Source organism: Papilio machaon, chromosome 11 (genome assembly GCF_912999745.1).
Source record: "Papilio machaon chromosome 11, ilPapMach1.1, whole genome shotgun sequence".
NCBI lineage: Eukaryota > Metazoa > Arthropoda > Insecta > Lepidoptera > Papilionidae > Papilio > Papilio machaon.
The window spans coordinates 382,153-402,887 of record NC_059996.1 but is presented as its reverse complement, the minus strand read 5'-3'; the positions used below and the strand labels follow the sequence as shown (position 1 = coordinate 402,887).

Here is a 20,735-nt window from a genome sequence, read left to right as displayed (position 1 = left end):
CATGTGAAGCTTTTACATTTTATTTATTAGAAGAAGAAAAACCTTTTGTTCTTAAATAGACTGTATTATTAACTTGAGGTTTTCAACAATTGTTTAGTACTAACGTCTTTTTCGCGTTGAAATAAAAACTATTTCAGACTGCAATCTATTTCTGTTTTATCATCATCCAGATCCTTCTAGCTGTTCTGAAATAAGTTTCATTTATCCAAACTTTTCCAATTATAATATTAATAAGATTTCTCCGAAGACCAACTAACCATCAACTGACCATTTATTGAAGTAGCTATCGACCGCGACACCGTCCGCGCGGGATTAAAAAAAACTTGAAAAGTAGCCTATGTGTTCTTCCAGACTATGTTATATATCTGTGACAAATATTATCAAGATCCGTAGATCCGTGACGAAGATACTTTATAACAAAAATAGATCCATTCATCCTTCCATCTAAACATTCACATCTTCTTCTATACATATAAAAGAAAGTCGTGTTAGTTACACTATTTATAACTCAAGAACGGCTTAATCGATTTGACTGAAAATTGATGGGGAGGTAGCTTAGAACTAGGAGACGGACATAGGATAATTTTTACCCCGTTTTCTATTTTTTATTCCGCGCGGACGGAGTCGCGGGTAAAAGCTAGTTTATAATATTAGTAAGATTTATATGTATTTCACGGATTATATAATTACATAATACAATATTACTGTTGATAGAAATATCCAGAAACCTATCTATTGGACAAATAGATTAATAGACAAACAAATAGACACGGACCTCACACGAACAACACGATTGACCTCAATAACCTTCGCAAACATTACAGCTTATTTTTACATGAACAAATAACCATTGGAAAAATATGAAAGCTAATTTTACATATTTTGGAATGCAATGTAAGATTTTTAACTAGCTTTTACACGCGACTCCGTCCGCGCGGAATAAAAAAAATGTACACAAGATAAAAAAGTTTCTATGTCCGTCTCCTAGTTCTAAGCTACCTCCCCATCAATTTTCAGCTAAATCAGTTCGACCGATCTTTAGTTATAAATAGTGTAACTAACACGACTTTCTTTTATATTTATAGATTGGTAAGACAATGTAAATATGTGACTACTAGATAGTACAGTTACAAAAAAATCGACTAATCCGATGAAAAAAGTTACGACATTTATGAGATCTCTATTCAATGTAGCTCTTTTTATCAGATCTTCATGAATTTCTTGTCTAAACTTTGTTCTATCATCATAAGTCAATAGCAAACATGAAGCTAAATGATAAATATCAATCTCCATTAACTCTTACAAAACTAATTTCCGAACATTTCTAACAACATTCAATAAACGACCTTAACACATAGAAAATAAGGTTGAAACTTACACTAAATGTACAATAGTTATGAACTCATATTGGAGCAAATTTAATTAGAGTTGTGTGACGGGAACTAATTACTAAGTCAAGGGATGACTGATCTTGTAAAGAGGGTCGCGGATCTGACGGTCGTTTCTAAATTGATGAAGACGAATATCAGAAGGAATCTTTATTCTTAGATACAGCACAAAATAACTTACAAAGTGTTAACTGAACCTTTATACTTATGATTACTGGGAACATCAAAGTATAACAACTGGCTAGTATTGTATATCAAGATGTGCCATTTAAATGCAAATAATAAAACTTGAATAGGTTAAGTTAAATTTAAAACTTAGCATGACCATTAAAAATGATGTATTATAAAATAGCTAAAGAAGTTAATTATTGTTAATATAATAGCGAAACTTAAAGAGATCTGAAGAACTTTTTTCGTCCCGAAGTCCACTCGAGTGACAAAAAACGCAGAGCTCTAGACAGGAGGGGTCTGAGTGGTCTCTGGGAGTGCCTCCAGCAGAGCTCTCTAGCGACGGCGGAACATTCATTCATGATATTTTGGACTTTAAAGTTAACTTGATGAAGTAAAAAGGAAGCCTTTGTTTATCTCACCCCTCAGCCTAGAGCCGAAATCAATATTCGATCCTTGAGATAGATTCAAACATTATTGTAAATGGTTTAAGCTTTCGCAAGACAAATTCCTGATGGACAAAATTTTTATGGAAGTAATTTCTTGAAACAGCAATTTTATTAAGAAGAAAAATCCACCCTTATACGTTTTGGAAGTAGACTGAAATCCCTTGGATTTCGCCAGTCTTGTAAATTAAAAAACAAAAAAGCGGCCGCTCTAAGCGCGCACACAAAGCAAGTGCGGAGTAACGAATGGGCGTGACTTCATCCGGCAACAAAGTGTAAAGCCCCGCGCCGGCAGAGGTCGCTGTAAACTGGTGCAGTGGGACACCTCGGCTCATGAGACCTTTTACAAACATGTTAGAAAATAGTGCTATTTGGTGTTTAAAGAATTTACTGAAATTACTGAATAATGCTAAAGGAATGACTTTTATAAAAGTAATATGTTTATACAATATGTACGTCAATCAATTTATAAAATAAATTTCGACCTGAACATTGCGTTAAATCCTAACTGATTCTCGTCAGCCTGTTTCTACTGACGGTACCTATACATGATGAACTACAAAGACCAGTGTCCTTGTCTGTCGGTGTAATCTGCAGCTGACGTAGAACTTCGAGTGTGCTCATGTTAGGGCGATTCTGTAAAGACTGCTCGAGGATTTTAGTTTCTCGTTCGTAAATCTTTGAAGAAGGTGCTCCCTCGCTTTTTGACTTGATGATACCTTCAAGATTTCGATACATCTTATTTAAAGTTGCAGAAATAATGTTTGGTTTAGTAAGCTAAAGTCGTAAGGACTCCATAATTTATGAGCTGTTGTCCCATTTTTTTTCTTAGCTTTTATAAAATGTAAATAAATTTTAACTGACGTGATCGAATCAATAAAGGTTGAGTTATCAGCCTTCGTAAAATATCCCGCTGTTTTCCTGTACAAAGCGAAAAGAGACGCAAGTGACAATGCCTTTGCGGCGCTTTATGTTCCAACAGGCGTCACCACGGGTTAGATAGTGAACTGGGTAAGTGGGACATGGCGGGTAACTGCACACTGGAGGGGAAAAGTGGTTTGTTATTGTATCTTTCACATTATGTTACTCTTTGTCAGGACATTATTGGGTTCAAATACTTTAAAAGTTAAAACTTACGACAAATCGCGTGATCTTTTTTAATAAATAAAAATTGAATAGTTTGTTTTTAAAACATCCCTACAAAAGTACTAGAACGATAACTAAAATTAATAAAACATTTGCTTAGGCTTTTTGGTTTAAAAGCCATATTTTATAACAATAAATCATTACTAAACAACAACCTGGTCATTGTTTTACAATATCGGCACAAAGAAAATAATTGCATGATACTTTCTAGGTCATAGACAATATTATTAGTTATCATGCCATAGAGCATTGTCAGTCGGCGGTGTTGCCAATTCACGGAAGCACAACAATTGTGGCACACGCCATGCATTTTAAATATTTTATTTTATCTATTATAAATGTACACGTCAACCTATAATTTACTTTAATAACCAATCCATCGTTTAGATTGCTTGAAAGTATTTTTTAATTATAAAAAATGTATGTTATGTTTTTATACGTGTAAAAGATTAGTATTTTTGGTACATATAGTGTGACTGTATCCTTCATTGTTATTACTTTAACATACCCATCACATGGTAAAGAGTTTAAGAACGAATTTTATTGTTATCTACACAGCTGCAGATCTAATTTATTAGATCTGAAATTATAAAATTAATATGATTCTAATAAATATATAATTTGTGCGTACTTTAGATTTTTATTTCTGTACATATATACTTATTTAAAAAAGGACGATGTTATACAATGATGTAATAACTTGTAAAAAGTAGAACCTACGCTTTACTCATCGGCAATTATCTATCTAACGTTTTTGTCTACAGAATTATTTTGAGAGTCGAAGTACCTCTTTAGTATTTCTATAAATTATTAGTACCTACTTTCGTAAAACTCCCGGAAGATTTCATTTAAAAGCACGGCTTTAGATAAGATAACATTTAAGAGCAACGTGAATTTTTGAATAAAAAAATATACTTATTCCTTCTTTTTGAAATGCACACATTCCCATGGGAGTGGATTGGCTAGGACGTGATCATCCATCAGGCCGTGACGGAACCCAGCTCAATGTCACGTCTGCGACGTCTGTCACGTGACCACAGGATAGCAGGGACAATTGTTTATTAACAAAGTCGTTCAATACATCAATCTGAAGTATATTTTAGTAAAAAAAGTTAAAATAAACCAGAAAGTTATATAAAACCGAACGTAAATGATAAATAATTGTTTCACACTATCTGAGGAACGAAATACGAACATTGACTAGTCAATTTACAATTTTTAACGCTTCGCATTTCTCTTTTGTTTTATAGTCGTGTTCGTCTAAACTCAGCTCTACTATTCGATAAATAACGACCACGTCACTAGTATAACTTGGTCGTGTATATATTTGACATTATTTAGGGCGGATACGACCAAACACGATATTCAATGACGATAACTTTACCAGGATAATTTTACTCCTTAAAATCCCTTGGATCGTTTTTTTTTTCAACTTACTTGCGGAGAAAGCAATCTCGTTATTGTTGAATATTAAACGAAGAGGAAACAAATTAAAAAAAACCGACAAAAATCCACTTACGATGGTTTCTTATAACATGACACGAAATGCCATAACAATTAAATTTTGTAGGATAATACAGTTAAATGTAAAATATTGACAACTTGAAATTTTCTACGCGACAAGTGACATCTCTATTCCAACAACTGTTATTCTTAGTTTAATTTTTTATACAGCCAAAATTGTCCGTGAAAAAATTTACTTACGTATTAATAATATAACCTTAAGAATAATTCAAAAAAAGAACCCGACTGACAGGCTCTGATAGATATAATAGCGCCATCTATTGTCTGCGTTATTAAACAAAGAATTCCATAACTTTAAGCTTTATCTAAGTTAAAAGTTTGCGGGAATAAGAAAAGATAACATTGCATACTCCAACCCCTACCACTCAGATATGTAAATAACAGAACAGGTTTTTTTTTATCCTGCCATCAACTGGTACTTTTCATTTGCATTTTTAACTTTGGATTTTTTTTAAACAAACCATAAACCTCTACATGCGATAAAGCTTAGTTCAGGTTCCTCGCAGCGGGAGATAGAAGATAGCCTGTCATTCTCAGAGCATAGCTTAACATCTTTTGCTTTTCAATTCTTTTCACATTTTGAGTGAGTTTCCACCGTCTGTACAAAACATATTGTTTTCTCTTTTCTTTTCAACAACAATGAGGGAGATGTCCATATATTTATAAATAAATAAAATACATAAATGTGGTTACGTACTAAACAGATTTTAATTAATGATGGTTTTTTTTTACATTAACTTGCCTTTTTACTGAATCTATGATCAGCAACTTACCTGGAAAAAAAAGTAAAAATAAGTAATAATATCAAGAAAATAAATATTTAATATTCTTTATCCTTTAATATCGTAATAGCGTAGTTGTTTTATAAGTTTAAATAAAATAATTAAAAATACTACCAAAAGAAATAATAATATCGGTAATGGTACAGTTTAAGTTAGTTTTCCAAAAACATATTCTCTTTCCCAATTTAAATTAAGTTAAATCTTACATTAAATGAAGTTACAGTAGAGCCTTGATAATCCGAACTAGCAAAAACTAACCCCTGTTCGGACTCACGAAGCGTTCGGATTATAGTATGTAAGGAGAAAAAAAACATTTTTATTCTTAAAATAGTGTTCTCTTATACAACACTAGTGTAGTGTTAGCAGCGTAAGGACTACAGTCGTAATGTAAATAAAAAGCCCGGCTCGTTGCTTACCGTACATACATTTACATAATAATTAGGTACCATAAAATACGTAAGGTGTAAATTGTCTATTTAGTCATAAACTGATCTATTTTAGTTTGGCGAGTCCTGTTGATGGACCAGAAAAAAGCTTTGTCCCTCAAGTTACGTAGCATCATCTTTTCCGATAAGGACAGGTCATTTTCTTCAGCCCACTCCAAGCAAGTGTTCAAAGATGATATGGCTTGTGAATGAGTAATTTTCTTGACATTTGAAGCAAAATAATCTTCAGCTAAAGACTCGTCATTCTCTTGCGTTATTTGGGTTATGATCTCATCATCAGTTATAGGATCAGTGCAATTCTCCTCTTCACTCATGGACAAGAAAGTGAAAATGGTTTCTTGAACCATCTTTATAACCTCAAAAAACACGCCGCGCACGAGTACAGAGCAGAAAAACGTGGAATAGACGCGCAACGTGGCAGTCGTAACTGCAGACTAATTAATAAACAACATAGCAGCGAGGCGAAGGCGAGGAAGTGGGGTGGGGTATGCAGTTCGGATTATAGCGACGTTCGGATTAGCCTGAGTACGGATTATCGAGGCTCTACTGTATAAAGTTATCCAAAACTAATATGAAAACAAACTTAAAGTTTAATGAGAAATAATATTCCCGCAGGCATGTAATAACAACTAGAGCGGTTAACTACAAACTGTAACTACTTGTAATTGCACTAGAGGGCGCTTTTGATTGCGCTCTAACTCCGCGACGGTTTAACGTGCTATAAACAAGTTAAGCATGTTAAAGAGATAGCTTTACTTAAGTTATGTATGAACTAATAACATTTCTGAACAGTTAATTGGTCTGTACTCTCACTTAAATATCTAAGGAGAATAGATTGACGAATGATAGATCGAATTGGTGGACGAAAACTGTTGCGTTCACCCCACATAGAGTAGGATGAGGACCAAGAGACGAATAATTATTAACTTTTGGAAGGCAGATCACATGTAATCATGTTACCAATCTGCTAATAATGTAGTAATGTATTATATGGCAGCTTATTACGGCATAATATGTTGATCTAAGCGACCTAGACAATGATACATACCTTGTAATTAATGACCACAGTCAATGATTTCATCAGTCCAAATAGACTCTTATTCTATTGTTTTCAATTTAGAAATAATAAAGGAAAGTTTAACAACAAAACTGATGACTGTGTGAACTAAATGATTATATTTTACTAACTGTCGCTCGCGACTCCGTCTGCGCGGTATTAAAAAAATAATAATAAATAGCTTATGTGTTCTTCCAGACTATGTTCTACATCTGTGCCAAATTTCGTTATGATTCGTTGAACCGTTCCGGAGATACCTTCAAACACATATCTATCCATCCATCCAATCATCCATCTAAACATTCGCATTTATAATTTTAGTATGATAAATCTTTAAAAAAAAATGCTACAATTTCATAGAAATTTCATTTTTCAAAAAGAACATTATATTTACGTGTGACTACGGGTTTGAATACCTATATTAAAACCATATAATTTAATTCTATAATAACAAGCTTTTATTCTGATGTAATGATTCTCTGAGAGCGTCGGTGGCTCAGGGGTTAAGCACTTGACTTGCAATCTGCAGGTCCTGGGTTCGAATCCCGCCATGTACCAATGTGTTTTTCGATTTCCGATTTACATATGTACATTTATCCGACGTTCTTACGGTGAAGGAAAACATCGTGATGCAACCTGCACATATCTGAGAAGAAATTCAATGATATGTGTGAAGTCAACCAACCCGCACTTGGCCAGCGTGGTTGACTATGGCCTAGTCACCCCTAAATTGGGGTAGGCTCCGAGCCCCTCGGTGGGGACGTATAGTGAGCTGATGATGATGATGATGATGATGATGATTCTGATGTAATCACAATGTACGAAGTTCGCAATCACAGTAGTCGCAGTATAAATAATAACACAACGCATGTGATCACTGCGCACGTTGAACGATCTTACTGAATTTCATAATAGTCTCAACTCACGGACGAACGGATCGACAGACGGACGGGTACAGCGGTGTATTATGCCAGTGTTGACATGAAGTTAGCCACGATCACCTTCATCAACCTTATAGTTCTTTCCGGTGCTATTATAGGCGATAAAGGGAAATATGGTAAGTTTATCACAGTATTTTGCACCCCTAGATTAAAACTCATTTAATTCGAAACAATGTAATTTGGAGTTAATAACCTTTTCAAATTCCCGTATCGAATACCAACACAACGGTATAACTCATGTGACGATACTGCCAACCGTATAAAAATCAGAATATGCTTTATATATTGCCTTAAAAGTTTACAAATTTAATTATTAAATTAATCCAAGATGTTACACAAAAATATTACTTTTGAAAATGAATTGTTACTTTTTTATGTCTTTCATAAATATTTAGAATCAATTTCTAAAGGGTAAGTAAAGAGGAAGTAAAGATTCTTCATCTAGGGGTGCGAATTGATCTGGCCATATTGTTTTTCAGACGAGGGATATGCCAGTCGAGTCGCATCTCTTTGACATATCCACAGTTAATAACAAATTACTGTAATTACCAATTTTGAAACTACGCTAAATTATTAACAATTTTCGAAGTCTCCATCCCTACATATTTATCTAAAACTTGTTTATTTCTGGCAACATTTTAGTCAATTTTCCTTTTCAACATATCTGGGAATAGATTGAGGTTCAAGGTTACATAAAGGACAATGCAATTAGAATCTGTCAACAGCAACAAATTGTACACAGCGTTTAACATTACGTCATCAATATAATGTGATGATAACAGATTAAGTATTCAATTAATGAGAAATACAGCAAGTCTTTACTATTAAACAGCTAAACAAATACTTTGTCGGTTTATTAGAATTTAAACTTCGATAGCACACCTAAAAAAAAGCACGTAAAAAAGCTGAAAATCTTATAGAAACGGCTCATAATTCCAACTTCCCGCGCTATTCTACTTTTTCATCTTTCTTTTTCTATAAATAAAAAGGCAAAGGTTCTTAGTGGCCAGTATTCCACCTGTTTGACAGAAGGTTTAATTCTGCACTCAACAGGGGTAATCTTAAGTAGTAAAATTTTTATATTATTAATATAGTTATATAATGTAAATCGATACGTTTGAATACATAATATATATGTAGATTGGTTGATATATCTACACTAAAGTTTCCCACACTTTGAGAAATTAACTGTTTAATAATAACATTGAGCAAATTTAAACATTTCATATTCCATTGCCTCGTGCAGTGTTTTATAAGTTGTTTTTATTAGAAGGCATATTAATTGCAGTTTTTTTATTGAAGCGGAGAAAACAATTGAAACTGAAGAAGTAAATTGGAACAACAATTAGAGTCAGTTGTTAAAAACACAATAAAATTAAATACCATGTTGTCATCTAGATTGGGCAAATAAAACCATATGAAAAAACAATTGACTGCACACATTTCACAATGAATAAGGTTCCATCTTATATGGAGATCCCATTTAGATATAACTTTATTCGTCGGACGGATTAATTTGTCAGTTTTCCTTAATATTTGAATATTGAATTTACAACAAACAACACGATGATTAATTGCATTGGTAACAATGGTTTTAACCATGTCGTTAGGGACATAGGTTTCATTTCGATTTGTTAATATAATTGACAACTGTAAAAAATTCCATCTGGTTCCATTAACGAATTACTGTTAACATTTGAATTAAATAAATAAAAGGGACACCCACGTAGTCTCCGCATCCCTGAACAATTTACCAACGAGTGGGAAAACCTATCATAAATTCACGTACAATAAAAATTTATAGCGGTCAAAAACCAAACCGTTACATACACGGAGAGCAACGGTTTATCGCCGTTTTATAATTAACTGCACAAACAGACGCGTAAACTTTTTTTTAATATTATTTGTAACCACTCAATACTTTCAGCTATAAGACAAAGATTAAATAAAAATTGACTGAAGTGATATTAAAAACATTATAGATAATAAATGAATTCCTGGCACTTTTACGAAGATAAAAGGTGCGAAATGATGTGAATTATCTGTGAAAATAAACAAAAGACTTCCGAAGACTTACAGAAGATAGAACAATGAACCTAGCATGAATATTTGCGTCATCGTATCGACAACGACAAAATTTGTGCACTGGCCTCGGCGTGAAGTACACCAAAAATTGTGATGATAAGAAGGCGACTGTCCCAAATATTCGTGCTAGTCCCATTGGATGGATAATAACTATTATGATATACTATTCATTAAGTTATATATAAATATACCAAGAATGAAGGTTGCATGTAGCTGAGATGCGTATGCTAAGATGGATGTGTGGTATGACAAGAAAAGATAAAGTTAAGAATATGTATATCAGAGGAAGTTTGAAAGTAGCACCAGTTGTCTAGAAATTGAGGAGCAGAAGGTTAGTGTAGTTTGGACATGTTATGTGGAGGGAGGGATGATCATATAAAAAAAAAATAATGAGATTGAATGTGGATGGCTATAAAGGTAGAGAAAGACCAAAGAAAGTATAGATAGATTGTTTGAAAGAGGATATGCGTAAGAAGGGGGTAAATTCAGATATGACTGCAGATGTATGGAGGAGTAGTACATACTGTGGCGACCTTCCATAGGAATAAAGACAGGTTGATGATGATGATACAGCTCAGTCTTAATGAAATTTCAGAACGTCTTTATCCGTTTCGATGAGTTTCGATTTAAATTAAATTAAATTCCTTCACTATTATAAAAATATTTTTATTAAGATTTAACATTTTTTATTCTCTGAAAGGAAATAACGTTCTGTAGAATTTCATTTCTTTAAAACAACGCCATTTCTTTGCAGAAATTTCTATACCCAAGGGACGGCATTTATAATACAGTCACTGAGAAATTGTCGCCTGACGCAAGATTTATAACGTAAATGAATAATTCCTAATAACTATTCAATTTCTTGAAACCATTTTTCAAATGAACAAATTATGTAAATGTTGGACGTTATTTGATGTTTAAAAAATCAATTCCAAAAAATATTGAAACAAGTCACCTTAAATTCAATTTTGAGTCTACGAGTTGGAAAAGAGAAATAAACATTACTATTCCAACTGACAGCTCAGCCAATTGGACGTTTTAGAGACGACAAAGAGATCTGGAATAATAAGTAAAATTAACTGAATTAAACAATAATGATTGGAGACCAGCTATCAACCGAAATCTACTGTATTGGTCACTATAACTGCCATCGTATAATCCTGGTCTACTGTATTGACAAGCATATTCTAACCTAATCCTGTATTGTATTCCAGACCGGTTCATAATAGCGTGCCACACGACAGACTTCGAGTGCTTCAAGCGGCAGTACCGGTCGCTTCGAGACACAGTGCTGCTGGGCAGCTTGCATTTCGCCATCGACTTCTATAAGCCCTACCTATTCCGCTACGGCGACAGCGGTACCTGCATCAAGCTCTCCGGCCTCGAGGAGAGCGAGCTCGTCGGAATCAGGTAGCCTAGCGCCAAAGCTAGGACAGATGAGGGCAGAATAATCTACACAGAGCAGTACTGCTATTATTTATCGCACACTCTCTGTCACAACAGTACTGTTCTGTCTCCAGTCTAGCTAGACTATGTCTGACAACGCATGACTGCTTTATTAAGAAGCATTTCCTCTCCCTTCATGGAAAGCGAAATCCAAGGTGCTAAGAGATGAAGCTATGTAAAACCCTAGGAGTTCTTCAGTAATCATTCTTATCCATTAACCTGCCAAGTTACGACAAAAACTAAAATGTTGGTTTATTAAAATAGTTAAGACTTAATAAGATGTTAAGCTGCACATAAACATTCAACCGTATAACACAACAATAACATAAAACACACAATAAGCAGCGTTGAAAACAGCTAGCTAACAATAAAACGTAGCAAAAGCTGAGACGGGGAAACCACGACCAACATAATATATACATATTGGTAACCTTATTGCAGAAACTTTTGTGCCGGGAATGAATCTAAAGAGAAAATACTCGATTGACCTATTTAAGGGATCCTAAAATATTTAACAGGTTAAAGAAATAAAATAAACATATTATTGATATCAAGTATAGGAATAGACAGAGAATATGAATTTAATTTTGGGATGAACCTAAACTTATGAGATTAATTCATCCACACATATCAAGGCATTAATTTCGTCTTCTGTTGTGTTGTTAGCATGGATAGCGACAGCAAAGAGTACCTGCTGACGCTGGAGCTGCCACTGCGCATCCAACAGACGACTAACAAGACGGAGATCTGTATGAAGCCCGATGTCGGTACGTTCACTTACTTTACATCTATCCAGAAATCAACCGCTCAAATACTCTATATTAGAGGTACAAGATTTGCATATCTATTTTTAGCCGACTTCAAAAAGAAGGAGGTTATCAATTCGACTGTATTTTTTTTTTTATGTGTGTTACCGCGAAACTCCGCCCCTGGTGGTCCGATTTTGATGAAAAATATTTTAATCGAAAGGAAGTGCTTGCAGGTGGGTCCCATTTTTTTGTTTTTTTTTTTTAAATAACTAGAAGACTAGTAGATTTTGAATATAGCTTCAAAATTTGTTGCGAAAATTAGGGACATTTTTGCTTTCAGCGCTTACGTAGGCTAAACTTTAGGACCTACATAAAAATGATGTATGGCGAATTGTAGCTCTTTAAATGTGCTAAATAAAAGTCCGCGATAGCATATATCTATCTTTTATAGTTTTCTCACAATAACCATTTTTTTCTTCAGAAACATCAATTAAATTCATGCCCTATTTCCGACGCTATTATTCGAGTTCAGTATTAACCCTTATGTAAATAAACATGTTCATTATCAAGAGAATTTAATGTAGATTATATTTGCAATTGAAACTATATCATTCTGTCTAATAGTTTAGGAGATATCGTAAGAACAAAATTACGCGGTAACGAAAAATGCTACACGAAAAGCACAATTTTGCTTTCTGGGCTTACGTAGGTCAAACTATATGACCTAAATTAAAATGATGTATGGAGTAATTAGAATTAAATTAGATCCTTAAATTTGCTAAATAAATGTCTTCGGTGGCATATATCTATCATCTATGGATGTCTCACAAAAACCATGTTATTGTGAACAAACTTCGATTAAAATGCACACGAAAAACAGCGTCGTAAGCTTACGGCGCTATTATATTATATTCGATATGAATCCTTATCCAAATAAATATGTTTGATGGCTAGAGTATTAAATGCAGATTACATTAGCCTTCAAACTATGTAATTCTGATCAATAGTTTGGGAGATATTAAATAATTAAAAACTACGCGCATTCGAAAAATGCTAGTGCGGCGCGCGGCTGGACAAAATTAAAGGCACGCTACGATGTATTAGTTCGTTAATTTTCAATTTGTATACCGATTTTGATAATTATTTCATTGTTTAAAGGATAAGTGGTTATCTGGTGTATTCTAAATTAGTTTTTGAATTGAAGTACACACATATCAAATAGGAAAGTCCTTTTCTTTATTTGTCTTATTTATGTCTTTATATGTATTAAGGAAATTTGTAATTGAACTTCAAATTCACTAAAAATTGTGAAATAAAACAAAAAATTTAAGAAAAAAAAATAGCCGACTTCAAAAAAAAAACAATCTCAAACAAAATGCACTCAAAAGTAACCTAAAAAAACCAATTTCAAACAAAATGCACTCAAAAGTAACATAAAAAAACAATTTCAAACAAAATGCACTCAAAAGTAACCTAAAAAAAACCAATTTCAAACAAAATGCACTCAAAAGTAACATAAAAAAAATTCAAACAAAATGCACTAAAAAGAAACAAAATAATGTCATGAAAACTCTCTAAACTCTAGTAGTTAGTAGTAGGGGCTCAGTTTTCCGCAACTCCACGACAAGCGCGTATTTTGCGTGTCTCTAAACTCTAAAGAAAGTTCTCTTCTTTCTTGTAACATGTCTATATTGTATAATTATTGTTATTTCGCAGTCGGTGTCGGCCGAAGTAAATAGGTGACATTTTATATTTGAGATGTATTAGACATACTTACGTTTATGTCCCTACTTAGGCCGAAACCGACTCCAAAATAACAATAATTATACAATATAGACATGTTACAAGAAAGAAGAGAACTTTCTTTAGAGTTTAGAGACACGTAAAATACGCGCTTGTCGTGGAGTTGCGGAAAACTGAGCCCCTACTACTAACTACTAGAGTTTAGAGAGTTTTCATGACATTATTTTGTTTCTTTTTAGTGCATTTTGTTTGAATTTTTGTAGTATTACTTCCTTACACTTTGAAAAATTATCCGTAGCCGAAATGATTATTCGATTCCAGAGTTTACCGAAAATTATTTTAATTATTAGGAAATTAAACTAAGAAAAGTATCCGATCTATAGATCTTTATCGATTAATATTACGATCTATTTGGTTAGATTAAAGAAATCCATCCATGAATTAAACGTGTGAAACGTCTCAGCTTGTCTACAGCGGTGTAAAATTTTAATTTGCTTGTAAATTAGATTAATCCAGCGATATTTTAATGCCACAATCGCGTGACAATTTCGTCTTGTACGAACTGGAGTAAGCTTTGGACATTAAAAGTATTATATCACTCAATACAATTAGGTCACACCGTCGATTCTGACGCAATAATGCTTTAAAAGCATTCTGACACGAACCAGAGAAAGTGGGCAATGGAATATTAGTTTTAGGGATCTGTTGGTATGTTTATTTTTATTCTTGGTTTTAATTATATAAGAATTTCTTGACATATTGTCATTATTAATAATTATAAAAATGGCTAACGTCTAAAAGACTGACTACAATTTTCTTTTTTCTAATAATTGCGACGTACCCAAACTATTTGTTTTCATGTGTAAATATTTTAAAGAGTTTTCAGTAAAGAGATCATGTATAACTTAATAAGACGTACCTTCGGTAGGATACGAAGATATTAGCCGTGATTAATTCACTTATCTCTAACCTATTAGCCTATGAGGCCTTCAGGTAAACGTAAGCAGAATGTCTTGCATATTATGTATACGGAATTCTAACTAATTTAGATTAAAATCAAAATTTATGCCATAAAAATATTCTAGTATAATATATTCTATATAGCTTCCTGTCTCTATCATTTCGGTATTTAATATAATTCGCTTTTACAAGCAGAGTGTCGTTAACATGTCACTGAATAAAGAATTTATAGCTCGGGTAGTAAATAGTTTTATGGCAAAATCGAAATAAAAGCTACAATTTTATTTTATATATAGCCATACTAAAATGATTGTTTAATAAGCTAAAGTTGTAGATTCACTACAATGCTATTAAAATAATTAAGGGGCATAAAATAGTCATCAAGTAAAAATGTATGGCATTAAAAATAAAATCTTCACAAACTAAAATTCACATACTATGTGTTTCCACTGATGAAAAACTTGTACAGAAACATATTGATATTTTTTCATTCGAGTATTTCGACAGGTGTAAGTAAACAAAATTTTATTTGGTTTACTCTTAATTTTTTTTTGTTTCAGAGTTTAAAAATGTTGGCCCCCACATCGGTAAGTTCTCTCACAATCTGCATTTCATTTCAATTATAAAAAGTTTTTTTAAGTAAAAGCTTTAATAATAAACTTTAACTAAAACTAGGATCACCTTAATCATTATTACCCAATTTATCCGCAAACCCTCTTAGCATAACCTTTATAGTTAATCAAATATTCAAGGAAAATCCAAAGGTAGGGTTATCCCTCAGGCTATCGTACAGCCGGGATAATCCGTCAAAATGTAAAGTTATCGGCCATTCATCCAGCCTTAGCTTTGGGTTATAAAATGCCAATCATCCTTCACAAACGTATTTCAAATATTTATGACCGTTTTTATTATTTCAGGTCCGTTTCGCAGCTTCAATGGAAATGGTTGGTACATGGTTATTTAATTTATTTTATTTCTGAAAATTCTGTCTGAAATCTAACAGCAAAAGTGTCGAGTACAACAACGTATAGATTAACTAGCTGACGCCCGGAACACTGTTTGCGCGGCATTAAAAAAAAACTTAACAAGTAGCCTATGTATTCTTCCAGATTATATTTTACATATGTGCCAAATTTCATAAAGATCCGTTGAGCCCTTCCGAAGATACCTTCAAAAACATCCATCCACCTAAACATTCGCATTTATAATATTAAGTAAGATATCCAAACACAATAATCTCAACCATTTTACTTACCCGCAGTGTTTTTAAATACTTATTTTTTTTCCAAAAACCGATCTAAGTAACGCAATGGGTTTGATTTACGACCATAACTTATAATTATTATCGAAGTACTTAGAGCACGCACTTAGAGCTTTATACCCTCTCAACACCACCCGGCTAATTGATCCGTGTCTCCCGCGAAAGCCTCTCGATACCGGAAGTGATCTCCTTTGTAGGCGATGTCCTTCGCCGCGGATACACCAGAGAATAAGCGGCCCTTCACAGATAACAAGATGCGCCATTGTTCTTTGTATTGAATTTTTTTGTATGAACATATTTTTTTTCGAAATTCTTTAGAATTCCAAAATGAGTTGATGAAAAAAATATCTTTATAGATCCAACATTACTACAGTGATAAAAAAATGTTTATAAAATAAACGTATTATGTTAAATTAGGTACATTGATTTTTTATTACAGCAACAATAAAAGCGACATTCCCTTACGAGCTGCGGAAAAGAAAAGGCGACATATACTTGCTGCTGAAAGAGGAAGATCTGGACGTAATCCTCGATATACCAGACCTGAGACCGCCCATCCGATTGATGTCGAACGAAGGTCAGATAATAAACCTAAGCATCAGAGCAGTTTGGTTAACTGTGTACCAAATATTTAGGCTTACAGTAAACGGTCACAATTTTTTTCTTAGTCTTGTATTAATGAATATTGCTGTTTCTTTTGTTGTCAAAGAAAATGAAAGAGATGTCTGACTAAGCATATCAAAACAGTATTTGTAAAACTGGCATCATAAACGGACAGCTTTAAGCCGGCAACAACAGCTTCAAACAGTCAACGTGATGCCGACTGCTTACAGCTGTTTGTGTTCACAGGCGGCAGCGGGTACGAGATATCGGAGTGGGCGTATGAGGTGGTGGAGCACATCGACGCGGCGCGCCACTTCGCGTTGCCCTACACTACTAACATACGGCTTTTCTCCTCCACTGTGCCCGTGCATAGGTATGTAGAATGATATACTGTTCTTTTCAAATATCTTTGTCATCGGCGCAGCGCAGAACCTCTCCCCGCCCCCCTCTACACCTAAAATTATGTGTTCTGCGCAGCAAATCACGCGATGTTATGAACCGCCAAGTGAATTTTAGTCCTATTTCCCTTCCCACCCCTTTTCTTATAAGGAAAGGATGGGAAGGGAAGGTGGATTTGATGGAGAAGATGCATAGGAAGGTTAAATGTTCTCTTTTTGTGCGTCTCCTCCTTCGTCGATTGAGGGTAGGCAACGCATCTGCAATTGCGAATATCTATGTGCAGCGGTCGCTTCACCATTTCGGCGAATTCATGTGACCGATTGCTCGTTTGCCACCTTGTGATATAAATAAAAAATTACCAAAATAGACTAACTTATCAGTAGATGTTGTCGTGCTGAATCGTCATCCTTTCCCTTTTAACTATTCTGCGAATATTTTTAACACAGTTAAATTGCTTAGTTTAGTAATAACCTAGTTAGATATAGTTACTGGAATGGAATTCTGTTTCATTTCGGCACCAATTAAGGCGCAGGCCACATTTCAGTCTGCGGGGCCGTGGGTAAATAATATGGCAGGTGTTCAAATGTCACAACTGAACTGTTTTAGATTTAGACAGAACAACAATATTGATAGTAATAAATTTAAATCCATATTTGACTTTATTCGATCAAAGTAACTTATGAGTACTATTTATTCAAAAAGTATTTATTTTAACGGATAAAAAATGTATTGAAACTTTCAAAATGCGTTGAAAGATTATTTAAATTCCAGATAACTTCTGAACTGATTAATTTCCTATAGAATTAATAGGTTTTCGTCATTTAAGTATTGAATATCTTTCAATAAAATCATTAAATCAATTTTAACTCGTCACCAAATGGTGTTGGTAGTTAAAGTGAATGGACGGTTGATTGCGCGCGACGTGAAGTCGACCTGACGAGCCATTTAGGCTACAATTGTAACCCTAATCCACTCCAACCCCGCCCTCTTCTCCCCTCTGGCGGGGACCAATGTTATTTCAATCTTATTTTACTACATTTTGTAAAGTTAGCACGTTGTTAATATTTGACGTCTTAACATTTACATTCTTAGAAAATTGGCAATAATTTGCCTTCTACAATACTGTTACAATGCTAAATATGTATGTTAACGACGTAGAAGCCTATACCAGAACTAAACTTCCAACAAATAAGTAAGTGATTCAACTTAGAAATGAATGAAAACTTGCTTGACTCAATCCTGTGGTTGTCATTTGTAAGTTTTCTACCAACTTAAAAAAATTACAAAACTAAAATACCTTACATAAAGCAACAGGAAATCATAAAAAGCGGGAACAAATTAATGTTCCGCAAAACAAGAACGAAGGATATGTCACTTTGTAAATAAATTTTGCAGAAACATACTTTTTGTTTTTGGAAACGGCACTTGAAAAATACACCTGGTTGAAAGGGAACATGTTTTCAACTGCAGATGAATACAGACTTTGTAGTCTTGTTTTTGAAGTCTGTTTTCGCTTGAGGATTTGTTTTAATAATTCTTCGTTTATTTTCGTATATTTGGTGCGGCGTGAAGTTAGAACGTGCAGGATGTGTGCTGTAGCGAGCCGACTATGACCCAACATTTCTCATTTAGACGAATACGTTCACTACACTGTTCTGAATACGTAGGATTTGCCTTTGATGTATCTTAAAAAGTAAAAGAATCAAAAGAAAAACATATATTTTTTTCTCATATTTTGTTAGTAAAAAACCTTATTACCTAATGTTATATAATTTGTAGTAACAATTTTTAAATTATTAATAATTAACGGATAAGCATGGAATTTGTAATACAAGTAATTAAATCTCCTCACAATTGTACCATCACATCTAGTTGCCAAAACAATCAGGGGAGATATATAGTTATATTTTTACAAGGACATAACAGCATAAACAACTCTGATGTCATTACAATAAAGAAAAATACTTTTAAATCTAACATTAAATAGTGATTATTAAAATAATGCCCCACTTTTTTAAACTTATGGTAAATCTACACTCAACCTCGGTACCCGTCACATAAAAACAAATAACCAAATGTGAATGTTTTGCAAAACTCGCCGCGCCCGAGAAACTAATCCCGGTTTATAATTTAAAATTATAAAAGCTCGCATCTCTAGTGGGCGAGTATTTACGCGCGGATTTATGTAGAAGAAAATTTAGAACTTATATGATCACTCAAAGAGAAGCTTAGTTTAAATTTTTATATCAAAAAGTGGCAAAGGAGCAAATGGCCACGTTGATTCGCCGAAATAGCGAGGCGACCGTTGCCCATAGACATCCGCTAATGCAGGTGCGTTGCCTACCTTTAATCAACGGTGAAGGCGACTCACAGAAAGAGGATATTCTCTATGGGTCCCCTCTTCCGCCAAATCCACTTCCCCATTCCATCTTTTCCTAATAAGAAAGGTGTGGGAAAGGAAATAGGACTAAAATTAGGCCTCCGGCACCACACTCACAATTTAATTTAATAAGGAAACGCACAAATCAACACTGAACAATGCTTAAGGTAACCAAGAAATGGCTTTAAATGCAGATTATAATAATGTTTTAACTATATATAGTGTTTATGTGAATTATTACAGATACCTTTTACTTTATCCGGAAGAAGAATACGCCGATTTGAAGTTTGCATTCTACGATTCCGACTAATAAACCTTAGAAAAAATTTATTTTGTTTTACTTATTATTCGTTAATTTTGTTAGTTCTTTGCATTGCTTCTGAACCTTTCCCTAATTTTCCTATTCAATTTTCAAAACGGCAAAAAGATTGTCGACATGTCCGTGATTAGTCCAATTTTCGAACAAACGTATGAGAGTTATCTCATGTTAATATACAATCCGATGTCCATAGAAATAGTGAAAAGAAAACGGAATCTGAAGAAGTAGTCATCTTCTTAAAGACACCTATCCATCCATTCAGCCTCGTAACGCTCACTGCTGGGCATAGGCCTCCCCCAAATATCGCCACAATAATCGGTCCTGTGCAACCCGCAGGACACCTATACCGTAGTTTAAATATACCGTTTAATTACGTGGTTGCAGCAGAAGTTGTCTAATTGTAAGACATTGCTAACTGTATCAACTTAAATTTATATTTACACCTCATTCTGTCATAAATTGAAATTACATTTTAAAGCATAATTACTTTAATAATATTTTTCCTCGAACTGTAATCAACTTCGCAATATTACACATTCGAGTAAGCTCTGGATAATGTTTCAAAATGATTAAAACGTGTTGGAAATTACGTGTGTGTAAGTTATTAAAAATATTTATATAATATTTAAAATCTCTTCGCATTTCGCAGTTTATATGTTAAGTGCGGTCTCTAATGTTTACTTTAATCAGAAACGTAACGAGACAAGTCGTTTGAAGCGAGGAAAGAAAATATGCTTGCCTTTTATAATTACTAAAAGCACATTTTTAGCCGACTTCAAAAAGAAGGAGGTTATCAATTCGTCTGTATTTTTTTTTTTTTTTATGTGTGTTACCGCGATACTCCGCCCCTGGTGGTCCGATTTTGATGAAAAATATTTTAATCGAAAGGAAG

General features: G+C 33.8%; 2 protein-coding genes across 2 annotated transcripts in view; one reads left to right on the top strand and one right to left on the bottom strand.

Moving 5' to 3' along the window:
• Positions 1-20,735, bottom strand: part of LOC106709605 — a 104,298-nt gene that overhangs the window by 18,809 nt on the left and 64,754 nt on the right. The window lies entirely within an intron of this gene.
• On the top strand, positions 7,835-19,847 carry LOC106709604. The gene is made up of 8 exons (XM_014501447.2): positions 7,835-8,014; positions 11,198-11,393; positions 12,096-12,196; positions 15,442-15,468; positions 15,799-15,825; positions 16,582-16,719; positions 16,992-17,118; positions 19,768-19,847. Exons 1-8 carry the CDS (start codon positions 7,939-7,941, stop codon positions 19,832-19,834), a joined length of 759 nt encoding a protein of 252 aa, XP_014356933.2. The 5' UTR covers positions 7,835-7,938; the 3' UTR covers positions 19,835-19,847.

Coding starts and splice junctions, on each gene's coding strand:
- LOC106709604 (XM_014501447.2), top strand. CDS start 7,939: ATGAAGTTAGCCACGATCACCTTCATCAACCTTATAGTTCTTTCCGGT. Junction 11,394..12,095: donor AGCGAGCTCGTCGGAATCAG/GTAGCCTAGCGC, acceptor TTGTGTTGTTAG/CATGGATAGCGACAGCAAAG. Junction 15,826..16,581: donor TCGCAGCTTCAATGGAAATG/GTTGGTACATGG, acceptor TTTTTATTACAG/CAACAATAAAAGCGACATTC.